Raw genomic sequence first — 25000 nt, forward strand, 5'->3', positions numbered from 1 at the left:
CTATCTCTCCCTCTCCCCCTCTCTTCTCTCCTCTCTCTTCTATTGTCGTCTTACATTTCACTCCCTATATCGTGCTCTCTCTCTCTCTCTCTCTCTCTCTCTCTCTCTCTCTCTCTCTCTCTCTCTCTCGCTCTCTAGCTCAATCTCTCCATCTGTGATACACACTGTACAAGAAGAATTGCATGCTGGGGGTTTACTGTATTGGGTTTGTATTGGGTTCTGCAGTTGTAGGTTTTACGTAGCTTTTCATAAACTTCAAGGATTGCAGTTTGAAGCTTTCAAACTGGTGTTGTCATGTTGTGGTTTTTTGGTCCAAAGAGTCAAAGTTCACTCCTCCAGCATGTTCTGATATAGTCGTTCTGGGACCCCTTTGGAAAGAGACTGCTCACGGCTGATTCAGAGATGCTGTTAGGAAACATTTTCACGTTGCGTAATCATAATCACAACAATGCCCGTGATTGTGTACGACAACAAACCACGTTTCAACTGTCAGTGGCCAGAGGCGATTATGAACCTATTTATTGAACCGTCTGCTCATGGAGCAGGATAATGAACAATCTAGCTAGTTAGCGCCTCCATCTCCGAACCGGTGCGAGGTCGGCAGTAGCTCAGTAGGTAGAGCGCGTTGACGGGTTGCTAGTTCGATCCCCGACTCCCGACGAGCTGACTGTCTTCTTGCGTGGTTGACACCGCCGTCGGTGTGTGAATGTGTGCACGAACTCTTGTATGTCGCTTTGGCTAAATGCCCTAAATGTAATGGCGTCGTTCTCGTTCAGCCATCGGGCCCTCCGGCCTTCTGCTCAGCTGACTCCTGAACAAGGAGAAACCGCTGGTCATATTTACACACTAGGCCCCGCCGGTTAAGAATAGCCCTGATATCAAGGGGACGGCTCTTCCTCTGTAAAGATCGGCCCCCCTCGTATCACCCCGGAGCCCACACACAGCTGCACTGAGGAAGAGGAGGGAGAAACGCTTTAACGGGGTTTGGGGGGAGGGAGGGGGGAAGGAGAGGGAGGTGGGGGAGGGTGTGTGTGTGCGGGCCGGGGGGGAGAGGGCTTGGGTCGAGAGACGGGGATGAGTGACAGATCCTGACTGCGCCCTTGAAGAGCAACCTCGCGGTAGATCAGACTGACAGTTGGTCATAACGAGTAGCGATGGGTTTCAGCTATTCAAAAATATTTATTACAAAACTTTGAATATCAGATTACGTATTTGAAGCTGTTGTGGTGTTCGCTGTGATTGTTTTTACGTTTCAAAATTGAAGAGTAAACTTCTTGAGGCGGGCTATCGAAAGATCGGGGTTTGGGTTGTGTTCCAACTGAACATTTTTGATTGACAGGGTTGGTGGTCTGCCAGCCCGCCCACACGCTGCCCTCAGCTGTTGCTATTGGCTGTAACCCTTGAGGAATGGGTCATTGAGTCTCCATGGCTCTCACAGAGGAATGCTTGGTACTATGGTGGTAGAGTGGGTCTCCCTGCAGAAGTGATTTCCGTAATCCATCCGGTGGGTAGCGATACGACACTGGAAGGGAACCTTTATTCCCAATAAATGTTATATATATAACTCTCTAAATAACCTAAAGAATAATCAAAAAATACATTAAAATTAAATTCGAAATTCGAAATTTCGAAATTTCCTCAGAATAAAACTGAAGCCATCAGCAAAGTTATTTAATGTAATAATTCTCTGAAACTATTTAAACCTCATATGCAGACTTAAAATTGGTTTTAAATGACGAACTGTAACATAACGAGAGTATCCATCATGCTAAATCAGACGAGAGCCTCATAAACCACCAGAGAACAGAACTGCTCTCCTCAACCGTTCACGGCCAGACCAGAACCTCAGACCCTCTACCTCCAAGAAGCCGGTCCTTCCTCTGTTAAAACACAAACGGCTCAGAGACCTCCCCTCTGTGGCCCTCGTAGCCAAAGGCCTGTGTCCCAGCACGCCCGTCGTGGAATCGCTTCCTCCTTTAACCTTGAACTTTCCTGCAATGCGGGGAGCTAGCTCCAGCCAATCAGCTTGAGCCGTCCCAGACGGGTGTCTCGTGTGTGGCTGGTATTCCCGTCGGGATGCTTCCCTGCTTCGTCACAAACCCCGGTTCGAGGGCTGTTAGGTACGGCCGACCGTGCCCAAAGACTCTGAGGCCGTGGGAGATGGATCACGGAGGGAGGGGGGGGGGGGGGGGGGGGGGGGGGGGCAGGGAGAGATAAGGCCAGGGGACAGCGCTCTGCCCTGGGATCGGTTCCGCGGGGGCCTGGGAAGCATGGAACCGTGAGGACAGTAGCCTGGGAGCGTGCATGAATGGCGGCGCTTGAATGAGAGGTGCATAACTTTGCGGCCTTATTTACATTCCTGCTGCTCTTCTGGAATTCTGTAGCATGGAGCGGGAGCGAGCGGGGTCCCGTGGGTAGGAGTGGAGGAGAGGTGTGGTCCCGCTCTCTCTCCGAGGAATGGAAATGCGCTACCGTGTCATCGAGGGAGGGAAGCCAGTAGCAGGAAGCTGGCAACTGATACGCTTTTATTTTGTAATTACACCCTTGGATCAATGGCGCACTTTTATTTTGTTGCGTAAACGTATCGCGTGTTTGAGGCGTGGGGATTCCTGAACTGGCAACTGATGCTTCAGGGACATACTTTAAGTATTTGTTGCGCATACTTTTATTTTGGACTTTTAGCGACAACCTTCGTAAATATTTTTATTTCCGTCTGGGTGTGTGCATATGTGTGCATGCGTGCGTGCGTATGTGTTTGTGTGTGTGTGTTTGTGTGTGTGTGTGCGTGCGTATGCGTATGCGTATGTGTTGTGTGTGTGTGTATGTGCGTGTGTATGTGTGCGTGTGAGTGTGTGTGTGTGCGTATGTGTGCGCGCATGTTATTTTTAGTGGGGGCCTCACCACGACCATGTCCTTCTGTTGTTCCCGCTCTAAACTTGGCCCCGGAATCGCGGCGATGTGTTATATACTTAAATACATACCTGCTGTATCAGCTATCAGAAGATCAGTTGTCACACTTCTTCCAGAACAATCCCTTGTGTGTCCCGTGGTTGTTGTTGTTGTCGTTGAATACGTCTTCCACCAACGGATAACTGACTCACCACAATCAAATTAAACCAAAAAAGCGCATTGGGTTGTTACCCGATAACCCTTCCTGGTTTTAACAGGAATAGGATTGAACAGAAGATATTATTTTATCGCTCAACAGAGAGTAAGATTTGTTTGTTCTGCAGGACTCAGTGCTGTGGATGATTTGGTGGATTAGTGGGTGTGGGTGTTGTGTGGGTATGTGTGTGTGTCTGTGTGTGTTTGTATGGGTGTGTACGCGTCTGGGTGTGTGTGTGTGCCTGTGTGTGTATATGTGTACGTGTGTGTGTGTTTGTGTGTATCTCTGTATCAGTGTGTGTATGTGTGCCTGTGTATGTGTGTATCTCTGTATCAGTGTGTGTGCGTGTATGTGTGTGTTTGCCTGTGTGTGTCTGTGTGTGTATGTGTGTTTGTATGGGTGTGTATGTGTAGATGTGTGTGTGTGCGTGTGCCTGTGTGTGTGTGTGTGTGTGTGCATGCGTGTGTGTGTCTGTGTGTATGTGTGTATCTCTGTATCAGTGTGTAAATGTGTGTGCGCGGGTGTGTCTTGGTGGCGTTGCTCTAAAGGAGGTCCCATGAGCGCCCCAGAGGTAGTAAACCTCTGCCATTACCAGAGCATAACGTCCCCTCTGACGGGGCCCTGATCACTGACTGGCTCCCAGCGCCGGGGCCACGGTACCGGGGAGGGACGCGGGTTCGATTCCCCGCTGATGCTGCATTCCGCCAAGAACAACCACCACTGTTTTCCAGGCCCTGCGATGCAGACTCCTAAATTGGACAATCCACCACCCGCCCCCTCCTCCCTGCAAACACACCCCCTCTCCCTGGGCCTTCTCTCTCTCTCTCTCTCCCCCGCTCTCTCCCCCGCTCTCCCACACACGCTGCTCCCACTCACCCCCCCCCCCCCTCTCCTCCCATGGATGCATCGCCTGCTCTCGTGTCCTTATTTGGGTAGAGGTGCTCTGCCTCTCTCTCTGTGTGTCTCTCTCTCTCTCCCTCTCTCTCTCTCTCTCTCTCTCTCTCTGTGTCGCTCTGCCTCTCTCTCTCTCTCTCTCTCTCTCTCTCTCTCTCTCTCTCTCTCTCTCTCTCTGCCTCGCTCTGCCTCTCTCTCTCTCTCTCTCTCTCGCTCTCTCTCTCTCTCTCTCTCTCTCTCTCTCTCTCTCTCTCTCTCTCTCTCGTTCTCTCTCTCTTTCTATGACTCTCCTTCTCTCTTCCTCCCTCTCTCCCCTCTCTCTCCCACTGGGCTCCCATGCTGCAGAGGCAGGGAGGGGGGGAGAGGAGGGAGAGGAGGGGTAGGAGGGAGGGAGGGAGGGAGGAGAGGGAGGGGGAGGAACAGTGTTCGCTCCCTTCTTAATAAGGACATGTCTGGAATTCAGGCCCTGCTCTCTCCGAAGAGTAGCTCTCATACACGCACAAACACACACACACACACACCCAAACACACACACACACACACACACACACACACACACACACACACACACACACACACACACACACACACACACACACACACACACACACACACACACACACACACACACACAAACAGACACACACATAGCCACACATATAGCCACACATATGCCCCCAAAAAACACACACAAAGACACACAAACTATACACACACAGAACTCTAACCCACTCTCATAAGCGCTTTCGAGGTCATGGTTCCACACGATCTCAAAACAAGAAACACACAAAAAACACACACACACACACACACACACACACACATACACACACACACACACACACACACACACACACACACACACACACACACACACACACACACACACACACACACACACACACACACGCGTGCAGTTCCCTCCATCAAATGGCTGATATTGTTGTTTGTTTATCCCCTTGGGCCTGAGCCAGGCAGCCATGCGGTCTCTCTATGCTGGAAATCATATTCTGTGTCTACTGCTATTGTGACAGCAGCCGAACGTATTGTAATTAAGGCCGCAGTGGAGAGGGACAAGGGCTTGGCTAACGGCTAATGCCCTGCTATACGATCTAGTATCTATCATCGTTTATTACTATCGAGCAGCGTTGAGATGGTAATTTGCATGTCATGTTCAAGTCCAATTGCTTTGTGTTTTGATGACTCACTCAGAAAGTTAATCCAGTAATAATATTAGCCTGGGTTCACTAATAAAGCACATATATATATATTAGTCACTCAGAGTGTAGGATTTGATTGTTGTCTGCCTAACTTGAAATTCAAGTTTCGGTTAAAAGCGCCAGAGAAATATGAATGGTTGGTTCGCACACATGAGTCAATTAGCATCTTGCTAATGTCATTAGCTATACGTTTCTCGCTCTCTCTTCCTCTCCCCCCCCTCTTTCTCTCTCCCCCCCTCTCTCTCTCTCTCTCTCTCTCCCACTCTCTTCCCCCCCCCCCCCTCTCTTTCTCTCTCTCTCTCTCCCCCCTCTCTCTCTCTGTGAATACGATCTGGTACGTCATGGTAATGCTGTGAACAGCTGATAGTGAGCTGAGTAAACTGAGTCTAGCCGGCATCGTGTTGGGATCACAGGGAGTCGTCATGTGGTTCCTGGCTCCAGTTCACTAGCCCCTAACTCCTATACCCTATCTCCTACCTCCTAGACTCTCGCTCCCTATCCCCTAGCACCTATACTCTAGCTCCCTATCTCCTACCTCCTAGACTCTCGCTCCCTATCCCCATACCTCCTATACTCTAGCTCACTATCTCCTAACTCCTATCCCCTACCGTCTGTTCCCTCCCTCCTATACTCTAGCTCCCTATACTCTATATCTCCTGCTGCGAGCCGTAGCAGGGTTGGGGTTTAACCCCTTGACCCTAGGGCCCCCAAAGGGCCCGAGAGGTCACCCATAACCAGGAACCTCTAAACTGGAATGGTCTTTCTCTCACTGGCTGCTGGGTGTTCTTTTTCATTCTTTAACCACTGAAGAGTTTGGCCACAGATTTAGGCCCAATCCCATTTCTACCCCTTACCCCTTCCCCTTACCCCTTCCCCTTACCCCTCCCCCTTGTTTTGAAGGGGTAAGGGGAAGGGGTAAGGGTAGAAATGGGATTGGGCCTTAGGCCTTCACCACCCTCGTGTGTGGAGGACCACTGGGTAGTGGTGGTGCTGAGAACTGACTTGAACCTTAGATTTCCTTCTATCGTTCTGTTTTTATTGGGCATCATTAAGGATTACTGTCGGTGGTGGAGACGGAACTATTCAGTCAGCTGCTTCTAGTTACTTCACTCTCTGGTCATTTGTTTTTATGAAGGCTCTTTGAGGCAAGGGGTTACTACTAGAAATAAAGACGCCGGAATCCATTTGTGACTAACTCCGATGACTAATATATTAGGTATACAATTAGTCAGAGTTTTACGATTGGCCGCATGGATAATTGCTGGTTTCATGTTTTTGTGTTGCTGTCTCACCCTGATACTTTATACGTCAGCTAGTGTGCGTCCAACACAAGAAAAACAAAAGAAAGTCAAAGAAAAATAGATATATATATTTTTTTTGTAAAACATTTTAATTCAACCCCAAATCCGTTTTCAGGGCGTATTTTCCTTCCCCCCAGGAACCGCAGATTTCTGACATTGCCCTTATTTATCCAACATGTGTATTTTTGTCAACACAAGCAGAAACACAAGCGTTTGAACGACGCGCGGCACGACGACGAGAGAGTGCCCAAGGCGTCCTGGGAGTGCGGTGAGCTCACTGGCTCTCCCAAACAATACAAGTCTGTGGAGCCATCCTGTAAAGTACTTAAGATGTGTGCTCCAGCACGAGGCCCTGGCTCCACCGCACTGGGGGCCCGCTTCACACACCACAAGCATTCTGGGGCCAGTGCTGATTACTCAGCTCTTTAAACTTTACATTTGATGGAATATCTTGAATTCATTTGGAGAGTCCTGGAGGAAATGAATACAAGGAATTAAATGGGGCGGATTATAGCGCTCGTTAGGGGAAAGTGTTGTTACATGTGATATTAAAGGAAGACGTTTAGTTCAGGGAATAAAGGTAATTGAAGGTAATTAAGGCGAGTGGATTTATATTTCATTTCTTTCGAGTTGCGAGCCGTAAAGTGGGTTTGCGAGGCAGAGAAGATGAGCCTGCGACATAGGCGTGTACGTACTGGCCCAGCTCACGGCTAGCCTTTTCCACAGCAGTGCAAAAACAGCACAAAAATAATAGCTATGAGCGGAACGCATGGCAGGCATGTACACCAATCCGTTTTAAGAGAAATGAACCAAAGCTAAACACGCATGTAACAACGTTCATTCAGGCAAAGCAGAGGCCTGAGGTCACCAAACCTGCGGCCCGGCTTTTTTCTTCCTGTGCCGTGATTCAACGGCCGAGTCATAACTTGGCTCCAACAACCTCTCCCCCCCTACACCTTTGTCTTGAGAAACATCCTGACGTATATGGAGAAACACTGGCCGGGCAGGGTTGATCTCTCGTTAGAAAGAAAAAGTCTATTTTTATCCGTGCGTCTTCACCCCGCAACATCGGCCCCGTCTATAGATTCAGCGTTGCGGAGGTAACTTCTTGCCCAGAGTTCTGCCTATACCTGTAGCCTACAGATTGAGAAAGAGGTTCTCTGTGCAGCCTCCAAGCATCTGGGCAAACACGCGTGAAATCGAATCAGTTTGGAAATCAAACCTCTCCTCTTTTTGTTTTCTCCTCTTTCAGATAACAGACTGTGATGCATACTTTTGGGATTGTCTGTTGGTGGTTGGACACAGCGTGTGAGCATGACTTCACCTGCTGTGTGTGCGTGAGCAGGGGAAATATCAGAGCTTTGGTTGATGCCAGCCAGAGCCATAAAGGGCAGATTTACAGAAATCTTTACTCGGCACTTTGACCTGGCAAATTGTAGCTCCACCTCCGGTGAACCTGTGTCCAGTACCGCTGGCCACAGCCGACACCAGAGCCTTTATCCTCGGAGTTAAGCCTCGTGTTTGAAGCTGTTGGATTTACACAATCTCTGCTGAATCCCCTCTTGTGTTGCGGAGCCCAGAACAACAGTACCTCCCCATGTGTGTGTGGGTAGAAAATAGCTGTTTTTCAAAACAAGAGCGCGACTGTTGATCTTGTCTGGTGTAATCTTCCGCGTTGTGCAACGCGAGGGGTGCCGCGGGTCAACTCAATCACGGTGAACAAACAAATGAAAGGCTAAAGCGCACCATCTGACCATTGATCCAGGCTAGCTCTCGCACACGCTGCTCGTTTTAGACGTTGTACCTCCACATGGCCCGTGGTCAGCCATACCCCCTAACCCTAATCCAGTTGGGACTTTTATTTCTATTCCATTCTATTCTGTTTTAACTTCTCTGATTAGCACTGTTGTATTTGCTGCTGTTACCACCTTAATCTAAATCTCAGGGACTGCAAAAGTCCTGTTTTATGTTGAGAATTAAGTCTAGAAGGATAACCCTCTCTTCCCCTCTCCCCTCTCCCCTCCTCTCTCCTCTCCCCTCTCTCTCCTCTCTCCTCTCCCCCCTTCCTCCCTCCTCCTTCCTCTCTCCCCTCTCTCTCCTCTCCTCCCTCCTCCCTCCCCCCACCCTCCTCCCTCTCCTCCCTCTCCCCCCTCCTCCCCTCCCCCCTCCTCCCTCTCCCCCCTCCTCCCTCCTCCCTCCCCCCCCCACCCTCCTCTCCTCTCCGCCCTCCTCTCCTCCTCTCCTCCCCCCTCCTCCCTCCTCCCTCCCCAGCACCGCTGACAGCTGGGCTCCCCGGCCGGCCCAGGGGGCGTCGCCACCATTGCGTCCAACGACTGGAGCGCCAACGGCAGCCCGGAGGATGGGCTGGACGCGGACAACGAGGAGCTGGACAAGGCCATGGACGGGGACGCCGAGGGCGTATGGAGCCCCGACATCGAGCAGAGCTTCCAGGAGGCGCTCGCCATCTACCCGCCCTGCGGCCGCCGCAAGATCATCCTGTCGGACGAGGGCAAGATGTACGGTGAGTGGTACCCTGGGGGGGGGAGAGACGGGTGAGACCGCAGGGGAGACGGGTGAGGTCGAGGTGAGAGACGGGTGAGGTTGAATCGGTTGACGTGGAAACAGAGGAGAGGAGATGAGGTTCAGATGAAAAGGGGGATGCGATCAGACGATGACATCGGATGGTACTTTAGTCCCACCCCAGCGCAGAGTCTACCCCAGACAAGGTTAACACCCTCGTACAGAAAGACATGGACGTGTGTTGAATGGTGCTGCTCACACAGCCCGCGATTAACGCAACTCAAATGTCTTCGTCAGGGGTTTGAATGCGACTGGGTCTCCCCCTGCTAAGAAATGTTGGAAGTGTGTTCACTTTTAGGCGGGAAAAGGAAAAAAACTCTCTCTCTCTCTCTCCCCTCTCTCTCTCTCTCTCTCTCTCTCTCTCTCTCCCCCTCTCTCTCCTCTCTCTCTCTCTCTCTCTCTCTCTCTCTCTCTCTCTCTCTCTCTCTCTCTGTCTTCTCTCTCTCTCTCTCTCTCTCTCTCTCTCTCTCTCTCTCTCTCTCTCTCTCTCTCTCTCTCTCTCTCTCTCTCTCTCTCTATCTCTCCCATATAAAACAAACTTCCACTCATGCACACCTCCAACACTTGCGTTGTTCACCATAAGCCTCGACTCCCTCGCCCCCAAAAACGCGATACCCAATCGCCACCCTGCCTCGCTCGGTGGTGTCCCCTGCGTGCTGAGCCTTGCTCTGCTCCTCAGAGCCTTACCGAGGCCTCCTCCCACGCACGGAGCTCCTCTCCAACGAGCCCGGGCCTGTCTGTGGTCTGACCCAGAGGGTGGTTCAACCAGTCACACCAGCGAGGGCCCTCACAACGCGTCTCAGAGCCTCTCCGCTCCCCTCGCCGTCGGTTTAACACCTGCCAGCTCTCTGTTCAAAACAGGTTTACCACGACACCCCCACCCACCCCTCCACCACCCCCCCGCCACCACCACCACCACCTCCTCCACCTCCACCTCAATAGCCTGCTTTCCAAAACCTGCTCTGTGATAATGGCCTCTTCTAACCCTCGGTGTGTTTCCTGTCGGGCCTGAAGCGCCCCGGCGCCCCGGGGCTACGAGTTGGATTTTTAACGCTCGCTTGACTCATCGTCGACAATTAGCCCAGCGGGAGACTTCGGCGGAGAAAATCCCTTCGATTGTTCTGCGAGTGATTTGAGTGGGATCTATAGGGTCCTGGAACGGCTCCGTTTCCTGCCGTGCGTTCATTAAATCGCAGGTGTCGATCGTTTTAATACGCAGAGATCCTGCCTCCAGATGGAGAGAGTTGGCAGAGCCGAGATTGCATAACAACCGGCATCCAGGTGCCTGGGATTGAACGCATTCGCGTGACATTGTGTTGTTCTCTTTCCCCTCTCCCACCGACGTGTTGGAGGGGAGAGGAGGCAGAGAGAGAGCAGGGTTAAAACTGTACCGAAGCGCCGCGGTGGAAGTCAAAGTCGGAGGGAAGCGATGCTGCGTCGACGATTGAAGGGATTATTTTGTATGACTTGGACCCGGCTTCTCCTTCCTGTTTTGGCTTTCCACTGACCTCATCAAACCTCCGCGGCGGTTTTAGAAATCATGTCGTTTTTTTTTTTTATTATCGCAATACAACCCCCCCCACGCACACCCTCTCCCCCTAGCCTTGCTTTGTAGGCCTTCCCTTACCCTCTAATTACTGTCCGTGTCCCATAAACTCAATTTGAGTCCTGTTTCACTGTAACCATAAAAATAAACAGCCATCAAAGTTTGCAGCCTGTTCTGTTCCACGGTATACGTTGTGGAGCAGCATTAGTGTTTGTTATTAGAACCCGTGCGTCGCGCCCGGCCTGCCCAGCTCGCCCTCCGCGTCCGAATTCCTCTGCGCTGATTCAGAGACCGAGACAGAAACCGCCGCAGTTCCTTTCATCTCCCTCTCGCTGAGCGTGCAGGCACCTACCTCGTACCTGAGACGACCCTGTGCGATACGCTGTCCCGGGCCTTCGCGCTCGCGCTCATTGGCTCATCCTCCTACAGAAGAAGATGATGCCGAAGAAGAAGAAGACTAGAGTTGAGGATGTTGGGGGGGGGAGATAGAGAGAACGGATCCGTCAGCGTCGACATTAATGAGACCGGGGCTGAGTCTGCTTCCACTTAGCGACGCTCGCTCCGAGATCCAAGTCAATAAATAGAGCCAGGCCTTGTTGTATTTGCTGCTCAAAGCGGTCGCGTTTTAGAAGGACACGGCAGCAGTGGTGGTGAAGGGCCCGGCTCGGGTGCTTTGTCCACAAGGAGGAGGAGGAAGACGGGGTTTAACCACATCCTCCTCATCTGCCTGTTAGCGTATTTACCCTCTAGATTAGCGCACCGAGGGCAAACCCTGATGAACTGTCCTAAATGACCCCTTCCTAACGGCTTGGCACGGCGGTGTCACGACCCAGGGACAATATGTAACCCTCGTGGGAACGTCAACAAAGACCCCTAGTTCCCTGGCTTCCTCTCTGCCCCCTGCTCCCTAGCGCCAAGCTGAGCGGACCCCTTTTTAGGGGGTCACGACGGGTGCCTGCTCCGTTTACACCGAGTCATCCCGGGCCCGGGGGAGGGAGGGGGGGCGAGGTGGGTGGGTGGGGGGGGGTGAGTGGGTGGGTGGAGTGTTCAGGGAGGGAGGGGCGGGGCCAGACGGAGCAGCAGAAGGAGCCTTCTGTAGAGGGGCGATGACTTCAGCCTTCTAAAAGCGCCGCTGACGCGAGGTTGCTCGGAATGCCGGCCGAGGCTTCTGGGAATGCTGGCCGGGGCTGCTGGGAATGCCGGCAGAGGGACCGTGTGTGTAACACGGTCCGGAGCTCCTCGTGTCCTCAAGAAGCTGGCCCCCCGACGAGCCCCCCCGCTCAGCGGCCGGCCCTGCCTGCATTCCTGGTTGCAGAAGTGCGTGGGTTTAGTCCCGGGACTCCTCAGAGATGAAGGCTTTGATTTTCTCTGAGCAGCAGCAGTGATTGAGCTGATGACACACCATTCTTTAAGCTGAACTTCCAGATTCCTTGAGTTGATATTGTGTTGATGTTGGTTTAAATTTGGATGTGGGTAATTGAGACACACCCTCGTTGAACGTGTGTTCAGGGAGAGCTCACATTTCAATCAAGATGGTGTTGGCAGTGGCTTTGTTTCATTCTCTCAAAGATGTATGTATGTTTAAACTCAACTCCTGCTCCCTTTAAGGCGTCCCCTTTCAGAATTTTAATAAAATAAATATCTAGTACGACTTGTTGTCAGCCTTAACTGCCGTTGACTGTAACTTCCTTGTACACGGTTGGTTGACGGTACAAAGCTATTTTGAGTGAGGTGCGTGTCGAGAAAATGCTGTCTTTCTCGTTTGACATCGGCTCTGTCGAAATGTCATTCACTTTATCTGATCGAACACTTCCACTGGGTTTTAGCACTGCAGCTGTCTCTGCTGCACTGCATTCTGGGTAAAATGCAAAACAAAAACGCGCCAAATCCAAGAGTGAAAGGGGAAGACTCATGTTAGAGTGTCGTTTGTCGACGATGTTAAACACACGCTTGATAAACGGCAGAAGCAGTGTTGTTGCGTGTCAATAAGTTTGGGTCGGTTAGCGGGAGGTCAGAGTTCAAGGCGAGGTTTAACGTGTTTTTTGGGGTCAGGTAGGACAGTTTGCGGTTTGAATGGCGGGTTGACTGACAGGCTTGTGCGGCTGATGGCAGGCCGTGTGTGACTCTTCCCTGTCAGTCTCCCTTAGTGAGATGTGAGGAATGTTTTTCAGTCATGGCTCAACAGCATGTTAGCAATTTGGGATTACCTCAATGTTATGAGAGGAGGGGGGAGGGCCGGGTCGGAGGGGGGGGGGGGGGGGGGGGGGTGAGGAGGCGGTGGGAGAGAGGAGGGAAAAAAGAGAGGGAAAAAGAAAGTGTGGGGAGTGAGGAGAGAGAGGGTTTCTGCCCCCTATCTGAGCGTGGAAGTGGAAAATTCCAGCTGACAGGCAGTAATAAAAAAAGAGAGAGAAAAAGAGAGAGAGAGAGAGAGAGAGAGAGAGAGAGAGAGAGAGAGAGAGAGAGAGAGAGAAAAAGAAGAGAGAGAGAGAGAGAGAGAGAGAGAGAGAGAGAGAGAGAGAGAGAGAGAGAGAGAGAGAGAGAGAGAGAGGAGAGAGAGAGAGAGAGAGAGAGAGAGAGAGAGAGAGAGAGAGAGAGAGGGAGGGAGGGACAAAAAAAAGCGGGAAATACAAGAAATTAACTTTGCACCAAGTAGCTGTTCTCATCGTGTGTGTGTGTGTGTGTTTAGTAGTTTGTGCAATCTGTGAATGCACACGTGTGTGCTCAGGTGTGTACATGCGTGTGTGTGTGTGTGAATGTAAATGTGTGTGTGTGTGTGTGTGTGTGAATGTGTGTGTGTGTGTGTGTGTGTGTGTGTGTGTGTGTGTGTGTGTGTGTGTGTGTGTGTGTGTGTGTGTGTGTGTGTGTGTGTGTGTGTGTGTGTGTGTGTGTGTGTGTGTGTATATCCGTGTGTGCATCTGAATGTGTGCGCGTGTGCATGCACCTGTCACGTCCATCTGCTGGGTGACCGCCAGCCGGTTCTCCATTGGATGACGGGGCCCCTGGGACCATGTCTCTCTGACCTCCCTCCCCCCTCCTCCCCCACCCCCCCCCCCCCCCCTCTCCCCTGGTCAGGTCTCTACAGGTCTGGCTGCTTAGCCTCTCTGAACACTGAAACACAATCTGCAGCCCGCTCTATTCATAGTGCTGTTGTCTTCAGAGTGCTCCCTGGTGTCTCTGTGTCACCAGCTCGCCCCCACGCCTCACCCAGTGCCCAGACTTGGGTGGTGGATCATCAGCTACATTATAACTACAGTTAAGCTACAGCACGACGAGACTACATCTACAGTATGACTACACTGCAACTACACTGCAACTAAAGCACAGTACAACTGCACTGTAACGACAGTAAAACTACAGTGCATCTACAGTGCAACTAGAGTGCAACTGCAACTACAGTACAACAGTTGTACTGTGGTCATACTGTAGTTACTACAGTACAGTAGTTACTACAGTACAACAGTTGTACTGTGGTCATACTGTAGTTACTACAGTACAGTAGTTACTACAGTACAACAGTTGTACTGTGGTCATACTGTAGTTACTACAGTACAGTAGTTACTACAGTACAACAGTTGTACTGTGGTCATACTGTAGTTACTACAGTACAACCAGGGTACTGTAGTAACTACAGTACAACCAGTTCTACTGTAGTTACTACAGTACAACTACAGTAGAACTACAGTACAACTACAGTTAGACTACACTACAACTACTGTGAAGTCCAACTACATCTAGTGTTCAGTTACACTGCCCTCACCCCTACCTGCTCCCTAACCCTGAATCGTAATTCACAGTAAGACTCTTAGGCGAAATTACTAGATCGTGAAAAAGTGGCAGCCTTTTCGGACCGATCAACCATTATGAATAATAACCACCGACCGACAACTGCTCAGCCCCGTCTCCATCACTACAGTACGAACTGTTTATGCATTCTTTATGATATTAATAACCTGGAACGGGCAAGCGGGAAACTTTGACCAAAGGTCTGTCCACCACAAAACAAACAGAACAATCTCTCCCCTCCTTCCAGTCAATACAAGGGAAGAAAGAAATACCCCCAACCACAACACGGCAGAGACGGCCTTCTGTGAGCGCTGGGAGTACAGGCCAAGAGCAGCTCCGTCTACCTTTCACTCTTTCAAGGGAACCATCGTTCTACGCTCTAACACAAGACTCTTATCTTAGCCATCTTTGTTGTGTACGGGGAATGGGCTAACCTAGCGATTGGTAGAGCCTGGCACTTGGTTCTATGAACATCCTTACTGCACCGACAGCGATATATTGTTGTTTCTCTTTCATCTGACAAATGTACTTATTGTAAGACGCTTTGGATAAAAGCGTCTGGTGAATGCCCTGAGCGTAAATGTAGTATGAGCGGGTCCATCGACCTTCCAATCTCAGAGGGGGAACCGTCCCTTCTGCTAAGTTCTTAGACAAGAGAATACTGCTTCATACACGCGTGCTGTGGAGGAACCCATGGATGTCATTGGCCCGGACACACGACGTCAATGGAACCGATATTCTCTAAGAAATCCCGGAGATATCGGTCCCCCGACATCATGTGTCAAGGGACCGATACTTCAAGGGGCCGACATATCTGTTTTCTTTGATAATATCTGTAATATCGGAAGATATTATCAAAGAAATCTGTGCATGCAGTTAATACCTTCAGGTACTACCGAGTCGTTTCAGGGCACACAGTCCCTCTCTCCTGTGAGAACACAGCCGCCTTCAACGGTTCCCTCGCTAAGCCCGGGAGGGGGGCGTTCTGTTGACCCTCTCCCCCGGGGAGGGGGGGGGGGGATTGAGCGTGGCAGTTGGCAGGGCTTCGGACGCCATTGTTCGCCGGGCAGCACGGCCCTGGCAGGGGACGTCCGACAGCAGGTGGTGAGGGTCCGCTGGGGTAGGGGGGGGGGGGGGGGGGGGGGGGTCACACAGTGGTGTTGTTTTGGGAAGGGAGACAGCCCCCCCCCCCCCCCCCCCCTCCCCCTCCCGTCTCCCGCCCTCCCCAACGCCAGGTGGCAGTTGTTGGCAGAGACAGTTATGGCTTTGTGTCTTCTGCCGCTTCCACGGCATCAGCTGTCCTGCTGCTGCTGCTCCCGCTGGCCCCGCCAACTGCAGACCCCCCCCCCCATTGACCTCCCAGGTCCGTCGCTGTACTCTGCCTGGTCCTAACCCCTGCTTCTGCCGAGGACGGATCGCTAGAAGGGCACATGGACACGTGTGTGGGTGTGTGTGTGTGTGTGTGTGTGTGTGTGTGTGTGTGTGTGTGTGTGTGTGTGTGTGTGTGTGTGTGTGTGTGTGTGTGTGTGTTAAATGTATACATACTTATATACTTATGTATAGAAACATAAAACTGTGTGTAGTATGTGTGTGTGTGTGCTGGTAGTATAGATATATATATATACAAGTGTTTGTGTGTGTGTGTGTTGTGTGTCTGTGTGTATATAGTCCATTGTGTATGTGTATGTGGCAGTATTAGAATGTGTCTGACTGTGTAAGTGTGTGTATAGTAGTCCCACATATTGTATGTATGTGTGTGTGTGTAGATCGTGTATTGTGTGTGTGTATATTGTGTATTGTGCAGGTCTGTGTGTGTGCGTATATTCTGTGAATGTGTGTGTGTGTGTGTGTGTGTGTGTGTGTGTGTGTGACCGTAGTGTGTGTGTGTGTGTGTGTGAACGTGTGTATGTGTGTGTGTATATTATATTGTGTAGTGTGCATGTGTGTGTGTGAACGTGTGTATGTGTGTGTGTATATTATATTGTGTAGTGTGCATGTGTGTGTGTGTGTGTGTGTGTGAACTTCTGTGTGTGGCGGTATATGTCCGCCCAGCCAGTGCGGGCTGTGTCCACCGGGCCTCGGCCAATCAGAGCAGCTAGCACAGATGTGACAGGCTCCCAGGAATGTGCGGAATGCGGAGGCGCTGGAGGGGGCGTGGCCAGCCGTGGCCTGGGGGGAAGGGGGTGTGGCCAGGGCTGTATCAGCAGACAGGCCTGTTCTGCTGTTCTGCTGGTTCCTAGCGCGCGGCGGCTAGCTTGCGTGCTACAGACTAGCAGCGGGCTAGCAAGCCGGCGGTACTTTTATGGTAATTGCAGTCGCTGGCGCTAAGGACAAGGAGAGGGAGCTGTTTGTGCAGAGTAGGAATTAGATGTGTTCCCCCCCCCCCCCCTCTCTTGTCATTATGTGTGTGTGGATGGTGTGAAGGCTCTGACCTCATGCTGGTCCCAGGCTCCTGTCTCTGTATGTGTGTGTGTGTGTGTGCGTGTGTGTGCGTGTGTGTGTGTGGGTGGAATGCAGGCACACGCACACACACACACACACACACACACACACACACAAAAAAAACACATACACACGCACACATACACAGCTCAAACACAGACATGCACAAACTAATACACAAACACACACGCACAAAGTGCAGGCACACACCCACACCCTGTGTCTGTTTGTTTTTATTTGTATGTGTCACACACACGACACGCATACAAAATGTCGCCATTTATTGTTTTTGAGTATTGTTTTTAAATGCATGAATAGATTTTAAAAGGCCAAAGGGATTTTGCCTGCTCAGTAGCCTAATAGAGTTCGTGATTAGTCCCATGTCTATCTGATGGGCTGTGAGGCGCGCTTGCTACGCGGGGGGGTCTATCTATCCACTTTATACCATAAGCAGGTGACGATTGTATTGATAGGCAACAGCCTATCAATACCATAAAGGATAATTCCCGATCCCACTAGCCTCGTTTTGGAAGGCTTTTGTCTGGTTTACCCAAGCTTAAACACATCATGATAAACCATTGGGTATGTAGGCCTGCTGCCCAATGCTGTACTACAGTAGGTCTTCTCTATTTACCCTGTTAAGAAATGGCAGAATAGGAATATGTACTCGTTTTTATTTTAGAAATAGTCAAATCAGATATTTTATGGATATATGGACCGCACAACTACAAATGTCCGCATTTTCTGTTTAAGATTTCTGGACGCCTTGGTCAACAGACACACTAGAAAGACACACACACAGACACACACACACACACACACACACACACACACACACACACACACACACACACACACACACACACACACACACACACACACACACACACACACACACACACACACACAAAAGAAAAACACACACAAATGCCACACACACACAAATGCCACACACACGCACATACACTTACAAATTCTGCGACCACAGAAACCCTGCACACAATGAATGAAATGTGAAATAACGATAATATTCTCGCGACCGCAGTGCATTATCTGAGCGGGGAAGATTGTTCCTTAAAGGAAGTTATTACAGAGCCCCAACAGCGAATGGCCTTTTGCCGCTCAGATTAGAAGAGCGCTCTCTGTCCAACCTGTTTGTGCAGAATGTCGAGTGGAGATGTTATGACGAGCAAGCTGTTGTTTTCTAAGCGCTGTAATTGCGCTCCACGTCCCTGCGAGCGCACGGCAGAGAGGTGTCAAATGACGAAACAAAACGGGCCAGGAAAGTCTTTTTTCTCATGAACTTTAAAGGGTAATCCGATTTAGGAAATAATAAATTTCCAGAATCGTAGCTATAGGACCTAAGAAGAGGTTTACCCATGCTTGACAAATCAATTCGAGTTTGTTTCGCTTCTGGCGAACCCTTGGGAAGGTCACCGTCTTGCGCGGTAACCCAGGGTAGGAGAAGCACCTTCAGTTCGCGAGGAGAGTGCGCCCTCTTCTGTTCACGTTATGACATCTTCAGAATCGTTCATGTCAACTGTTTCTAATCAAGACCCTTTTTTTGTTTGTTGTGTTTGTTTTTTGGCTGCAGGTCGCAATGAATTGATAGCAAGGTACATAAAGCTGAGGACAGGAAAAACACGGACACGAAAACAGGTAAAGAAAATTGTCATGATACCTCTAAAAATTAAATGCATACATAAGTAGAAACCATTTAAGATAACGTTATGTTAAGATATATAGAGCATAATCGTACATTATATCTTCATATTCCCAAATATTCCCAAAGCAAATTTATTTGTATGCAAGGTTTTGTCTGAAACCAAAAAAGAGTGATGGGTGTGTGTGTGTGTGTGTGTGTGTGTGTGTGTGTGTGTGTGTGTGTGTGTGTGTGTGTGTGTGTGTGTGTGTGTGTGTGTGTGTGTGTGTGTGTGTGTGTGTTTATGTGTGTGTGTGTGTTAGTTAGTGTGTCTTAGTGTGTGTGTCTATGTGTCTGTGTGTATGTGAGTTTTTGTGTGGCGCTATGTGTGTTTGTGTGTAAGTGTGAGTGTGTCTGTCTCTATGCATGTTAGTGTGTGTGTGTGTGTGTGTGTGTGTGTGTGTGTGTGTGTGTGTGTGTGTGTGTGTGTGTGTGAATGTCTGTCTGTTAATGTGTGTGTCTCTGTGTGTTTATGCTTTCTAGTGTGTGTGTGTGTGTGTGTGTGTGTGTGTGTGTGTGTGTGCGTGCGTGCGTGCGTGCGTGCGTGCGTGCGTGCGTGCGTGCGTGCGTGCGTGCGTGCGTGTGAATGTCTGTCTGTTAATGTGTGTGTCTCTGTGTGTTTATGCTTTCTAGTGTGTGTGTGTGTGTGTGTGTGTGTGTCTATGTGTGTGTGGGTATGCGTCCATGTGTGTATGTATTTAGGTGTGCGTGACGTGAACCTGCATGTTCTCATTACTTGATCCGCTCAAATGCTGTCTCACACGCCCCCAGGTGTCTAGTCACATTCAGGTGCTAGCGCGGAAGAAAGTGCGCGAGTACCAGGCCGGTATCAAGGTGGGTCCTGCTCAAAGGCCCCCCAGCACTACCGACAGGGGGCCTCTCTCTCCTTCCTCTTTTGGTTAAGGCTCTTCCTCTTCCTCTCCTTCCCTTCCTCCCTTGTTTCCTTCTCTTCTCCTCCTCCTCCTCCTCCTCCATCCTCCCTCCTCGGCTCCTCTCCTCCGCAGGTTTCTAGCCACTTGCAGGTTCTCGCCCGGAGAAAGTCCCGCGAGATCCAGTCGAAGCTGAAGGTATGCGCTGCCAGGGGGGCTATGGGGTGGCTGGGGGGACACGCTTGGCTTGTTCGTCTCTGATTGGCCGCTCACCGGTTTGCTTGTGCACCCTTTTTTTTTTTCTACTTTTAAAGAGCAAAAGCTTGAACGTAAATCTGTCGGTTGTTTTTGATGAGTGGACGATTTTAAAACGGAGCTTTGCTCGCCGGATGCATCCCATTTTTCTTTTTAGGATTCACGCTTCTAAACACTGAATAATACTTTAAAAATGTTTCATTTTTAGTCTCTGCTTCTGCATCGTGCATGCAAAATGGTTTCACCGATTAACCAATAACCTGTAGGACCTATATTCACGCTTTAGGGACATGCAACAAACCTTCCACCACCTCCTCATTCCTTCACAATAAAAGCGCACTTAGCTGAAAGTTGGTGCAGCCACTGCCATAGTACAACTTCACGCTATGATGATGAGCTTAGTGTTGAAATTATTGTCCCTGTCTTTATTTTTGCGCATGGTCGTTCTACGCCCCAGTACAGCTTTTTCCCAATTTCCTCCTTCTCCTTTTTCTATTCCTCCTTTTCCTTTCTGTGACTTCCTCTCTCTTTTTTTTTTCTTTTTCTAATTCCTTGATATATTCCATTTCTTTGATATATTCCATTTCTTTGATATATTCCATTTCTTTGACGTAATACTTTTCACTGTGTAACATTATTCCCTGTCTGACTTCTCTGAAGAGTAACAATCATAATCATAATCATTTGACCTATAACCTGTAACTTATTAGTTTTATGCCTTCTTCCTGTTCTCTGTTCTATTATTGCAATACTGTAGAAGCTGGTCTTGTGTGAATCCATAATGGGGATTGTTGTTTTGGATTATGTTTAATCGTGTCAGTCTGAGCTGAGAGAGAACCTTTCTTTCGTCTTAACTAAATACCTCTTGGGAGATATCTTACAGCAGAATCCCTCTATAAACTAGAAGAATCCCTATCTATTTCTGTATTTTCCTGGCATTTGCATTAATCTAATGATCCAATCCGGCAAACTCTGTGATCCTATACCTTAGACATCTTCTCTTGAATCGATTGACTCTCCTGATTGTGAATCTAAACCTTTGCAATTCATGTATAAGTTGTGCCATGTCACAATTAATAAATGGATATATTCCTTTTGTGCATTGGCTTTGCTAATACTGAAGAAGTGAATTTAGATTTTTCAGTATTTATAAGAGATTTCTGTAACAGACAGAAGTCTCTGTTAGCCCCACAAACAATTATCAGCTTTACTCATTTCACAATAACATAATATATAATATGTTATTATTTTATAAATACAACTAATATAATTGCTTACTTAGTACAGGACATTAACACAGCAAACAGACTACCTACACTCCTTTTTAGTCTGTTCGGATGATAATGATAATACATTATTATTATTACAATATGTATATAAATATATATATACATATATATATATATATATAAAATCGTTTTTTTATTTAGCTTTTTATCGTTTTTTATAATGAACGTTTAAATTTACCTTAGAGTTATCTAAAACAATCTGGAATTACAAAGTATATTTCATACAGCCCCCTGAATTCATAATTTATAGTGAACAGCAATAGTCTTCAGACCTAACACCTAAGCAGTTATTTATGCTGTTTAAATTAATTTCTGCGTGACACGTCCAGCCTAACATAACACACACGTGTCAGCGCTGTGTCTGCAAAGAGCAGAAGCTCCACACAGCCAGCCTGAACAGAACAAAACTAAAAACAAACCATGAAAATGTATCTCACCACAGCATTAGAGACATTCTAGAACAGGGGTGCCCAACCAGTCGATCGCGGTCTACCAGTAGATCGCCGACAGATCCCAAGTCGATCGCGAAGGGGTGAAGAAAAAAAAAAAAAAAAAAAAATTTTTTTTTTTTTTTTTTTAATGAAATTAAATTTGCGCGGTAGCATATACGCGCGGTAGCGCATGTGCTGTTAACAGCAGTTGAAAGCCGTCAACAGTAGTTACACACTCCTAAACGTTGGCATGGCTGAGGGGAAACAAGCTAAGACCTACCATTTTCACCCTGAGTGGGAGGAAGATTATTGATTATCGTTGAGAAGGTGCCGTGCGCAGACGGAATGAAACCCCCATTGAAGTCCGTAGGTTCACGATACAACCCCCCCCCCCCCCCCCCCCCCCCCCCGTCAACAATTGTTCTCTACCCCCCCCCCCCCCCGGCTTGAAGGTAGGTTTGCTGGTAGATCTCGGGAGGTTGGCTACTTGAAAAGTAGATCTTGGGTCAAAAAAGGTTGGGCACCCCTGTTCTAGAACTAATGATTTCTCTGTTTTCCGATTTAGGCAATGAATTTGGTAAGTGATTTTGACTTGTGCAATAGCTTCCCCCCTCCCATTCGCTTACCAGTGTGGTATATTTATCCTGGTTGCTGCTGCCCTCTGCTGGCATGGCACTGCACTGCAACGCTGCTCTGCGTGGTTCAACAGTGCTGAGGACCTCTCGGTAGTCTCCACTGTCGCTTTGCATCCCCCTCCCTGCGGAGCCGTCTTGGCCTGCCGGCACATACGCAGGTGTAGCTTTGCTTGCACTTGGGTGTTGCTCTTTGATTTTAGGTCTTTCTTTTTTGGATCTCTTTTGAGGAGGATATGCCCTGAGCTAAACCAGCCAACGCTAGCCACCGATATCTATGTCTGTCGCCTCAGAGACAAGATAAAGAGGATAGGGAGGAAACAAAAAATACATGGATGAATAAATAAATGGCACATTTATTTTAAATTTCGTAATAGCGGACAAACTTGTAGTTTCCGTAATTCAAAGCTTGTTTAATTTACCGAAATCCTGGTTTTCCCAACTTTTTGGGTGACTTTGTTTTATTTATTTTGTGTCGGTTTTTTAAGACCTTTCAAGATCGTTCTAATCTTAATTCATTAAAGTTTGCTCGAAATTCACATATGATGTAATGGTACCGCTCAGTATTTGATCTTTATGTCACCAACCTTTACTTGTCTCAGGACGAACAACAGAACCACACAGGTGCTTTTTCTACCATGTTCCTGACCGCTCTCTCTTTCTTTTCCTCTTCCTCTAATCCTCTAAAGTTGTGCTTTCTCTTGCTTTGTTTTCCAAATGTTTAAGATATGTTTTTTTTTCTTAATATTAAGTAATTTTCATTATATCAAGACTATTTAGACTCAAGAATGTGTTTTTCTCACATTAAACCCTCAGATTTAGTGTATCTTAATACTGAACAGAGCAGCCTTTGCCTTTTATTTTTAAATTGACTCATATGCAATGCAGTACTTGTTTTGTATCACTATTCAAAACAAGTGAACAAGATTTGGACTTGAGTCAGCATTCTAGCTAATTCTAGGACATTAACTAAATGTATATCGTCTCTGTTAATTAAATTAATAATATAACCAGATTACCAGGCAAGCATTACCTTTCTGTTCCTATGACTGCTGAAGGCACTGTAGTCAAGGCAACGCTCCCCGTAAATTAAGGACTATTTTAACAACAGCTAAAATGGTTGACGACCTTAAGTGAAATCACAAGTGGGATTGTCCACCCAGATGTGGACAAAGATTGGATTGATCAATCTCACCAGTTGGTACAGTCCACCAGGTAGGCTGGTAGACGGATCCATCTACCCATCATGCATCTGGGTGGCGTCACTTGAGGATGGATTTAGAGAGATTTGATCCCACCTGGTGGTAAACCATCAAACGGGGGGCCCTTAAATGACCTCCAGCTGTGTTATTCTTCCCTCCGCTCACCCACTCCCTCCCGAACCCAGGATCAAGCCTCTAAGGACAAGGCCCTGCAGAACATGGCCGCCCTGTCGTCGGCCCAGATCGTCTCCCCGAACCTCATCAAGAGCCACCTGCCCCCGCTGCCCCCAGCACCCTACCCCAACCCAGCCAGGGTAAGACAGACTCTGGTCCGGCCCTGCTGCGGTACAACACACGCTCTAAGGGTTAAACTGGTAGAGCTCTAATACTGCTGGGGTTAAGGGTTAAACTGGTAGAGCTCTTACACTGCTAGGGTTATGGGTTAAACTGGTAGAGCTCTAACGCTGCCGGGTTATGGGTTCAACTGGTAGAGCTCTAACGCTGCCTGGGTTAAGGGTTAAACTGGTATTGCTCTAACACTGCCGGGTGATGGGTTAAACTGGTAGAGCTCTAACACTGCCGGGTTATGGGTTAAACTGGTAGAGCTCTAACACTGCCGGGTTATGGGTTCAACTGGTAGAGCTCTAACGCTGCCTGGGTTAAGGGTTAAACTGGTAGAGCTCTAACACTGCCGGGTTAAGGGTTAAACTGGTAGAGCTCTTACACTGCTAGGGTTATGGGTTAAACTGGTAGAGCTCTAACGCTGCCAGGGTTATGGGTTCAACTGGTAGAGCTCTAATACTGCTGGGGTTATGGGTTAAACTGGTAGAGCTCTAATACTGCCGGGTTAAGGGTTAAACTGGTAGAGCTCTAACACTGCTAGGGTTAAGGGTTAAACTGGTAGAGCTCTAATACTGCTGGGGTTATGGGTTAAACTGGTAGAGCTCTAACGCTGCCCGGGTTAAGGGTTAAACTGGTAGAGCTCTAACACTGCCCGGGTTATGGGTTAAACTGGTAGAGCTCTAACACTGCCGGGTTATGGGTTAAACTGGGAGAGCTCTAACACTGCCGGGTTATGGGTTAAACTGGTAGAGCTCTAAAACTGCAGGGTTATGGGTTAAACTGGTAGAGCTCTAATACTGCTAGGGTTAAGGGTTAAACTGGTAGAGCTCTAATACTGCCGGGGTTATGGGTTAAACTGGTAGAGCTCTAACACCAGCAGGGTTGTGTCATCGTATTAGTTTTTAAATGTTTCAAACTCTATTTCTTATCTTCTTATTTTTCAGTTCTGGCCTTCATCAATCCCAGGGCAGCCTGGACCTTCTCAGGAGTAAGTATATCCCATAATTGGCAGTAGTTATAGCCATGGCAACCCTCCTATTAGTTAAAGAGGTGAGGGAGAGGTGGGTGGGATCGGATTTCGAAAAATGGAATCCGTCAATCATCAACACAAACCAGTCAGAGCCAGAGGTGCAATGTGACGAGGGAATACGATTGGTCTGTAGACACAGGGGAGTCGTTATGAGGGGGTCTGTAGTGGTCGTTATGAGGGGGGTCTGACGTGGTTGTTATGAGGGGGTCTAAAGTAAGGGAGCTGTGCAAACCGGCTGGCTTGTTTAACAGATCCACTTTGTGCACATCAGTCTGGTTCTAGATCTCAACCACGGGAGGCATCTGGGCCTTGGTCGCAACAGCCACGCGTAAGTTCCCCTCCAAGCCCGTACCCTGACAACCCCCGCACCTCGATA

General features: G+C 48.8%; 1 protein-coding gene across 7 annotated transcripts in view; it reads left to right on the plus strand.

Annotated features, from left to right (window-relative positions):
- Positions 1–25000, plus strand: part of LOC130402019 (transcriptional enhancer factor TEF-5-like) — a 42145-nt gene that overhangs the window by 7598 nt on the left and 9547 nt on the right. Inside the window, exons 3-9 of one of the 7 annotated variants that reach the window (XM_056606090.1) lie at positions 8793–9042; positions 18467–18531; positions 19346–19408; positions 21984–21995; positions 23438–23566; positions 24539–24582; positions 24896–24952. In XM_056606090.1, the coding sequence (XP_056462065.1) occupies positions 8919–9042; positions 18467–18531; positions 19346–19408; positions 21984–21995; positions 23438–23566; positions 24539–24582; positions 24896–24952 (494 nt within the window). In that variant the 5' untranslated portion in view covers positions 8793–8918. Of the gene's footprint in view, positions 1–8792; positions 9043–18466; positions 18532–19345; positions 19409–19578; positions 19642–21983; positions 21996–22136; positions 23567–24538; positions 24583–24895; positions 24953–25000 lie in introns of those variants that run through there. The other 6 variants (XM_056606091.1, XM_056606092.1, XM_056606094.1 and 3 more) reach the window with 6 other exon arrangements.

Source organism: Gadus chalcogrammus, chromosome 13, assembly GCF_026213295.1.
Source record: "Gadus chalcogrammus isolate NIFS_2021 chromosome 13, NIFS_Gcha_1.0, whole genome shotgun sequence".
In the NCBI taxonomy this organism is placed as follows: Eukaryota; Metazoa; Chordata; class Actinopteri; order Gadiformes; family Gadidae; genus Gadus; species Gadus chalcogrammus.